The sequence below is a fragment of the Wasmannia auropunctata genome, unplaced genomic scaffold (assembly GCF_000956235.1).
Source record: "Wasmannia auropunctata unplaced genomic scaffold, wasmannia.A_1.0 LD275964.1, whole genome shotgun sequence".
NCBI classification, from domain to species: domain Eukaryota; kingdom Metazoa; phylum Arthropoda; class Insecta; order Hymenoptera; family Formicidae; genus Wasmannia; species Wasmannia auropunctata.
This window is the reverse complement of record NW_012086926.1, coordinates 1-8,281: the sequence shown is the minus strand read 5'-3', so window position 1 is coordinate 8,281 and position 8,281 is coordinate 1. Positions and strand designations below refer to the sequence as shown.

General features: G+C 27.6%; 2 protein-coding genes and 1 long non-coding RNA gene across 4 annotated transcripts; 1 reads left to right on the top strand and 2 right to left on the bottom strand.

The window, feature by feature from the left end:
• Positions 1–1,183: 1,183 nt before the first annotated feature.
• Positions 1,184–5,886, bottom strand: LOC105461884. 2 transcript variants are annotated; one of them, XM_011708397.1, is made up of 4 exons: positions 5,622–5,886; positions 4,262–4,461; positions 3,249–3,479; positions 1,184–1,797 (listed from the first exon to the last, which is right to left on the bottom strand). In XM_011708397.1, the coding sequence occupies exons 2-4, from the start codon at positions 4,445–4,447 to the stop codon at positions 1,336–1,338; spliced, it is 879 nt and encodes a 292-aa protein (XP_011706699.1). In that variant the 5' UTR covers positions 4,448–4,461; positions 5,622–5,886; the 3' UTR covers positions 1,184–1,335. The 2 variants fall into 2 exon arrangements, with proteins under 2 accessions (XP_011706699.1, XP_011706698.1); XM_011708396.1 differs by lacking the exon at positions 5,622–5,886 and having other exon boundaries at positions 1,186–1,797; positions 4,262–4,543.
• On the top strand, positions 1,503–3,218 carry LOC105461883. Its single transcript, XR_975990.1, has 3 exons — positions 1,503–1,588; positions 1,641–1,820; positions 2,950–3,218. It is a non-coding gene; the product is annotated as an uncharacterized LOC105461883 (long non-coding RNA).
• A 1,419-nt stretch (positions 5,887–7,305) lies between the features above and the next one.
• LOC105461881 (UDP-glucuronosyltransferase 2B17-like) lies at positions 7,306–8,174 on the bottom strand. The gene is made up of 2 exons (XM_011708395.1): positions 7,943–8,174; positions 7,306–7,668 (listed from the first exon to the last, which is right to left on the bottom strand). Exons 1-2 carry the CDS (start codon positions 8,074–8,076, stop codon positions 7,374–7,376), a joined length of 429 nt encoding a protein of 142 aa, XP_011706697.1. The 5' UTR covers positions 8,077–8,174; the 3' UTR covers positions 7,306–7,373.
• Positions 8,175–8,281: the final 107 nt, after the last annotated feature.

Sequence of the window (8,281 nt, the reverse complement as noted above, 5' to 3'; positions counted from 1 at the left end):
CAGAGATGTGTATAAGAGACAGTGTTAAAACTGATAAGCATTGTTATAAAACGTTTTGATATTCTAGCAATCATTTTGACTTTTGCACAAAATTATTTTGATTATTGAACAAAAATTATTTTCAGATCTGGATTCAGCAAAAGTGTTCTTTCCGTGTATAAATATATTTTTTATATTTTTTAAATATATTGTATATAAGGGTGATTCATAAATGCATGTCAATATTACGAGGGGTAAATCGGCACACTAAAATAAGTAAAAAAACCTCATATAAATATGTCCTATCTTAGTTTTCGAGTTATATATGAATGAAGTTAAAGAAAATGTTTAAAATGCCCACCTCGTTAACACATATATGCTACGTTTTACAATTAGTATAAGCGTGCGCGTATCTTAGCATACGTCTTAGCGTCTAAATCTTATCTAATCTAAACAATATCCATCGATATGAATCAGACAGAATTTCAGGCAGTCAGTATCTTAGTCTCGCGAATTCATTACTATTCTGAACACTGTTCTAAAAGCGACATAATAATAATATGCACTTATGCTGAAATGGCCGACATGCATTTAATGTATGGCCGTGCTAACGAAAATGAATGTAAATAAAGCACGTTGGTTGTAGAACATTTTCGGCAATGTAAAATTTTGAAACGCAAAATATTTTCTTCCATTAATAGATGGCTCCGAGAACGTTTAAGTTGTTAGCACACGATCACGGGCGACCGCGAGAAGAGACTATGTGTGACTTGGATCGAAGAAAAAATCCTTGATAATGTTGTTGGATTTCCATCAATAAGCATAAGGAGAATAAACGAGGCGGGCATTTCGAATATTTTTTTAAATCATCCATAACTCGAATCCTAATTAAGGTATGTAGGACATATATTCATATATGACGTTCTTTACTTATTTTAGTGTACAGATTTACTCCTTGATGCAATATTGACATGCATTTATAAATTATTCTGTACATACAATAATATAATGAGAAAAAATGCTTTTATAGTTAGCAAAATTTATGATAAACTATTAGATTAAGAAAAATCTGATTAATTTTTTTAATTTATACAATTTGATGAGAGTTCTTACCGTATTTTCTTTATATATTTATTATGTGTATAATTATACATTATATGTATATATACATTTGTATATTTTTTTATGGTTTTAAATACCATATAAAAGACATACATGAATATATATATATATGTTTTCTCTTGTTATAGTGAATTCTTTGAATGATATTTTATTAATTTTATTAACAATTTTGTTAAATTTTAATTTTTTTAATACATTCAGTTTTTTTACCAATAATTATTATTATCATTTTGACTACTTGTCAAATAAAAAAAAAACAATTTCTCTTACCTCGGAATACGTTACGATTACATCACCGGCAATCGGTTGCACGATTTGAGCATGCAATCCTCCAACCTCCAAGACGTTCGGCGGTAATGGAATCGCAGACTCAAATGCAGGATGACTATTGACTAATAGTACTAATATGATATTAACTTTGTCTTTTTCTATTTCATATAATGGCCTGATTGTGTGGCCAACATATTCCTCGGCGAGCCGTTGAACGGTAGGCAAGAAATAATAATAGCGTATGAGATCGTCCACAATGTAATATAAAGTATTCCACGTTCTCAGCCACAATCCTACGGGTTTTGCAAAGGTTGCACTCGTATAAGGTCGAACAGTCGAATAACTTGAAACACCAATAAAATTCTTGATCAATGGTATATTGCCTAACGGCAAAACGGCCACTACGGGTGGTTGATCCTTAGCAACCTGTAAAAAATATGGTAATAATGGTAAGCCTATAAATATTATTTTGTAATAACTTAATTAAATTAAAGTATATATTCTGCCGAAACATATGTACTGTATAAAGAAATCAGTTATTTTTATTAGCACGTAATGCAAAACGAATATACAATATTTATACAATGAATACAAGAGATACATGCTAAATAATTTACAATATTTATACAATGAATACAAGAGATACATGCTAAAAATATATATACTATTTAAAAAAGTCAATAATTTTAGCTGCAGGTTGCATTATTCAATGATACATGTTCCAAAATATTTTGGCCACTCATTTTCTTAAAAGGGATTGTCTAGAATTCTCTAAAAGCATAATTTTAAAAAATTCTTAATTATTACGCAAGTTCAGAAAATTATTGTTTCAAAAATATATTTTGCGCTGTGATATCTAATCTATTTAATTATTTTTAATGACTGTCGACAATACTTGTAAATTGATTCAACTAAATAAGAAAATTATTCAATAAGCGAAAATCAATTTTTTGAGCAACGCACGCTCGAACCGACATTTAGTATACGAGTAGAATAAAGATTTATGAGAAGCACTATGCTTTATAGAAATAGTTTGACTGATTGTGAGCCACACTCTGCAATTATTACTTTTTCTACTCGACCGTCGTGCGAGTTTCTCACCACTTCTTTGTCTTTTATTGTTAGTCTTGTTAATCAGGAGAAAAATTCTTACCCACACGAAATCAAATCTAAAATCAATACTTTGTTTATGATAACGGTCGTCCCCTGTTATTGCTTTCCAAATTATCAGTTTATACCATTGTGGCTCTTATTTCGAGCCTTTAAATAACTTTTTAATCCTTTCCATCGATTCTATTTTAAATTACGAGAAAATTAGTTTAGATAAAATGTCCGCTCGTGACATATTTGTGCGAAAGTTCCTTCTAGAGTTTGTGTAAGGATTTTTTTGCACAACAATATATTATTAAACCATTGCACTAGACATATTGACTTCTTTTGTAATATTTATTTTTACAAGTTTGTATATATATATGCTCTTTTTTGCGTGTTAATACAAATGACTAGTTTCTTTTACACAATAGTGTTTAATTCATTCTGTCTATTTATATTACAAAATAATGATTATATTAATTTCAGCAACTTTCTGATTGGTACATAACATGTTTATGAAATGAATGCCATGAAATTTTTACGTTATAATACCTTCTCATTTTGCGTATAATGAAAACCTAAGTAAATGTTGTTTATTTCAACGTGAATTTATTTTTAAGTAACAAGCGTAAGTAATTAATGTTATCGCAGATTAAATATTTTCAAGGTTGCACAGTGCCAGGCAAACAAAATATGACTCACAAAGCTATTTCAGTCGCTTATGCAAATTAAAAATTTACTACATAATTACTGAACGTTTTCTGAATATGCATCGCTTATTGTACCTCCCACAATCCATAGAAACATTGATGTAGAGAAATGTCCGCTACTATGACGTCAAATTTGATAGTTTTGATCATTTCTAATAGTTGTTTTGCTGCATTAGTTTTTATTAATATATCACAGTATGAGATAGCAAATTGATATGTAACATGCGCCATATAAAATTCCATGAGCTTTTCCCACTGATCGGGACCGTAATTTGCGTCCTCAAAAGTCATCGCATTTTCGAAAATCTGGAAATAATCTTATAAATTTATAAAAACCTAAAGTACTTTTTACTACTTGTGAAATGTGATAGGATCTCCAAAAGCATATTAATCTTATGTAAAATATAAAACAATGTTTCAAAACAAAAAAGTTCTCTCTTTTACATGTTTTATAAATATTTAAATTAAAATCCAATCAATCTCAATATTGGCCTTTTAAAAAGATATCCATTTATTTCTTAGAAATTAAATATTGCACTTTATTAATACTAATAAAAAAATAATTTGTTTAAATAACTGAAGAAATAAAAATTTAAATATGAGTACAATAATATATTTCTGACTTGTATCTATATAAAATGATCTAAAACCAAATTCAATAAATTCGAAAATAATCTTAATTCCTAACTTTTGTTTGCAAATTGTGTAGGTTAAATAATAGTGGATGTAGTATTGTTAATATTATTTTTTTACATGTATTACATATTTGTAGTTTCTTAAAATTGTTTTATTTACATATTTCTTTTTCTCATTTTTATCGGCTCATTTTTCTCAGATGCTCATTTTTCGCTTTATTTTACGACAATTTTAAATATTGCAAAATTCCAGCATTATAGAAAACTGCTACTTATATTATATATCTGATACAACTAGCTTAATCAAGATACTTTCTAGTTTGTATTTATGTTTCCAAAGTTATATTATGAGCTTTTCTTTAAGAAATGTAATTCAAAAATAAAGTAGTATTGACGACATTTCTCTAATAATTAATTTATATTTAGAATTAACTAAAATCAATGTCTACTTACGGCATTCGTTAAGTTTTGCACGAGTTTACCCTCAATTTTAATTTCAATTGTGCTCACTACATGTACATGATGGCCTTCACGAAGCAGCCCTTTAACCAAATTCTCCGTCCAAATGTGATGACTGATCGATGGAAGAGTTTGCATCAATAAAATTGACAATGGTTTCGACGCTGTCACGAAACCCATTAAAGCATAACAAACTACATGAAACAATAAAATTAAATAACTTGACATTGTTGTAGCAAACGCGCAACCTCTCACGTAGTCTTTCGATCAAATTCTAAGACCAAAAGTTAACAGGTGTATAGTATTTTCAATTCCTTTTTTCCTTATTTCAAGCTAATAGTGTTTATCGTAAAAAAAAACGATAAATTTAACGGCACGTAACAAACTGATAACATTGACTTGTTTTCATACAAGAAAATAAGCCTAAAGATCTTTATCTCTTCCCGATTTTTATATATATATCACTTTCAAAAATTGAAATTTTGTTTAAAATATCTTTACATATTTCTTACCATTTTGACAATTTATGCTTAGAAACATGAAAGTCAACTTTTTGGATATTTTAATTCAACTTTTTATGTAAGTTAGTAAGAGCATAAATAAATTATATAAGTATATATATATATATACATATACGTATATTTATATTATATATACATATATACATATCTATATAATTATACATAATTTGTTTATGCTCTTACTTTTATATAATAAGAAGTTGAATATTCAAAAAGTCAACTTTCATGTTTTTAAGTAACCGTCGAAACGATAAGAAATATGCAAAGATATTTTAAACAAAACTTCGATTCTCGGAAGTTTTGGTTCTCGGAATTTATACACATTTCTTAATTTTTAAACTTCTTAAACTTACATTAATTGCCTTATCGATACCGTAATCTTTGAAAATATTGAAGTACTTTTAGAATTAAATAAAAACTCATTTAAAGACAAATTTAACATATATAATAATATTCTTTTCTATAAACGTGCTTTTGCAAAATATAAAGTTTCCTATTGTGTATATATATATATATATAGGAAACTTTATATTTTGCAAAAGCACGTTTATAAAGTTTAAAAAAATATAAAGTTTCCTATATATATATACATATATATATATATATATATGTATAAAGGTAGAAAATATAAACTGCGCATTCTCTATATAACTAAACGTACAATTAGCATTTATGCTTCGTTAAAAAGAGAACGCAATATTTAGTAGTTTTGTTATCTCTTTTGAATTCGCCTTGATGGGGGGAGAGCATAGAAGAGGATGTTATCATTAATACGTGTCTCGATGTCGAAAAATGATATTTTGGAGAGAACGATCTTAATCAAGGTACTTCACTTTTTCTAAATTGATGAGAGCGACAATTTCAAGGAATGCTCAAAGAATTGAGTCTATACTTCCTACGTGTACGGGAACACACTACAAATCCAAGTGTGAAAATCTGTAGTCACTTTTTACGATTTATATGACAATTTTTGTCTGCAAAGACAACTTTCTGGCGACCTTCCACTGAATCTGAATACACTGGATATCACAAATCACTGAAATTACCCAACGCAAGCAAAGCGCACGCGTCATCTTGTTATACGTGAAATTGCATACTTAATTCATACGCTTCAAAAAATTATCTAAACCCCAAACATATCAAGAGAATGATATGACCGTATATGTTCATACAGGGTGTCTATAAAGTCTGACCCAGGCTTAATATCTCGGAAACAACTTTAAATATGGAAAAATGTTTCAGACAAAAGTTGTAGAGGACATATGATGGAAATATGGTTTTGACTTTGAGTGACCTTCTCAAGGCTAGATTTAGGATTATGTTTTCTTAAATGGAACAACCTACATTTTTATTGCATGTTCTTGTAGCTTACCTCGAGAGCTTTCAAAACATTGTAATGAAATCTTATTTTAATTAGTACTTTTCGAGTTATGAAGATTGAAAGGTACAGTACCGCCGGCATTAGCAATATTCAAAATGTACCACGCGGAGGTTGCCCAGTCCGATTAAGACCTATTTTATGTGTTCCCCCCCCCCCTCTCTTTCTCTCTCTCTCTCTACTTTTTAGAATCTTACAATCAGAATCTCAAATTTTATGTTTTTTATTCCAAATCTCAATTGTTAAAGATATTTAAAAAAATAATAAGAAAAAACAAATGAATGAAAAAAGAATTTATATTTTATTGCAAAATAATTAACTTCAAATCTTAATTAGTGACTTTAATATTTGAATTTCAATGTAACTAAATAATTAAATTTTTGAGAAAACTTGAGATTTATTTTTCTTTTCCTACTATTACAAAAGCGCCGAAAGAAGTTAAAGAAATCAGCTATAATAGTCCTACAAAGTAACTCAGCAATTTTTTAATTGCAACGATATTACTACCACTTTCTTCGTTTTTTTATTCTCAATATTAAAATTACATGCTGTATTAGATTAATTAAAAAATAATAATTTATTCAAAATATTTAAAAAATAATTTGTTTATTTACTATTGTTTATTCTGATTATCACTATTTCAGAAAAATATATATAATCATACTTTTGCAGCCACACTGTATTTAGCAAATATGAATATAAATTGTTTCATGAAAAGCAATACATATTGTAGTACACGTACTTTGCAGGAGATGCCCTTTATTTTAAAATCAAATTTCTCTTCATTTTCCATAAATAAATTTATTTTTAATTTGCACCATTATTTTTGGTACAAGAATATTTTCCGTTTTATTTCGTATCAATTCATTAATCGATTATAAAGATAAACGTATGTTCCTTATACTTATTTTTTAAAAATTCGAAAATTGCCAAAAATATAAAGTCTTGTCTAAATTTTTTAATAAAAATTTCGCTAAACAATAATGTGTTATTTTAATTATAGCTAAAAAAAGCTTTTATAAGCCAAAAATGTTTTATTAAACATTTTTAATATTTATCGTTATTTTAATTTATTTTACAATTTAATATAATATAATTTCTAATCAATTTTTGCACTAAATACTATATTTTCTATATTTACACATTAATTTTATTATTAGATTAACATTACAATATGCGATGTCTATTAATATTTCTGTCTATTAGCTTACGTCTGTTTGCTTTTGTGCAATTTAGATGCCGGATATATATAATTATAATAAAAATAAATCAGCATTTTTATTGCAAAAAATAAACTTATTAATATTATGATAAGATTAAAGAATAAAAATGCATAGACATCGATTAAATTCTGTTCTATCCAGCTCTGGAATCTAAGCGGAGTTACTAAAGTTCCGTTTGGATGACGGACGGTGTATTCAATGCTCCAAATAGCTAAATCTAACGGCGGTATTGGCTGATCTCGGAATTCACTGGATAATTGTTTCATATTTCTTGTATAACTACACAAAAGATATTTTATTATTAATGACGTAATACATATTTACACGTCTTACTACATAAAAAATCTACAGAAAGATACATGAATAAAAAAATTGGAAAAACAAATTTTATAATCTATTACTTTACAGACAATTGTGCTTTTAAGAAAATTTTAAATTTTAATTACTAATTATACTATATTAATATAGACATTAATTTACAATAAATGATTATATTGTTTATTTAATGCTTAAATAATAATTAAAATATCGAAACGTAATCGAAATATAATACCTTTCATTGTAAAGTATTTCTTCAACTGCATGTAATATGGTCTGCTTGGACAAAGTTTTGATGTCCAAATATATGCTAACACCTTTAGCTACTAGTATTTGTGCATTGGATTTTTGATCCATAAAGAAAGGCATTACGATCAATGGTATACCTTTCCAAATGGCTTCCTGTGTGCTGAGAAGACCACCATGAGTCCAAACTGCTCTTACATTTTTATGAGCTAAACATAAAAATTTACACTTCTCAACAAAATTAAAGCATCACTTACTCTACCCTCCAAAAATAGGCAAAATTCAAGAGAGTGTAACTTCGTCAAAAATGATCGTATCGAGATGTTCA

Excerpts from the sequence above, each read along its gene's own strand:
- LOC105461884 (XM_011708396.1), bottom strand. The coding sequence starts at position 4,495 with ATGTCAAGTTATTTAATTTTATTGTTTCATGTAGTTTGTTATGCTTTA. Across the intron at positions 3,480-4,261 it reads TGCAAAACTTAACGAATGCC|ATTTTCGAAAATGCGATGAC; the intron begins GTAAGTAGACAT and ends GATTATTTCCAG. Across the intron at positions 1,798-3,248 it reads GTTTCTATGGATTGTGGGAG|GTTGCTAAGGATCAACCACC; the intron begins GTACAATAAGCG and ends TATTTTTTACAG.
- LOC105461881 (XM_011708395.1), bottom strand. The coding sequence starts at position 8,076 with ATGCCTTTCTTTATGGATCAAAAATCCAATGCACAAATACTAGTAGCT. Across the intron at positions 7,669-7,942 it reads GAAATACTTTACAATGAAAG|TTATACAAGAAATATGAAAC; the intron begins GTATTATATTTC and ends TCTTTTGTGTAG.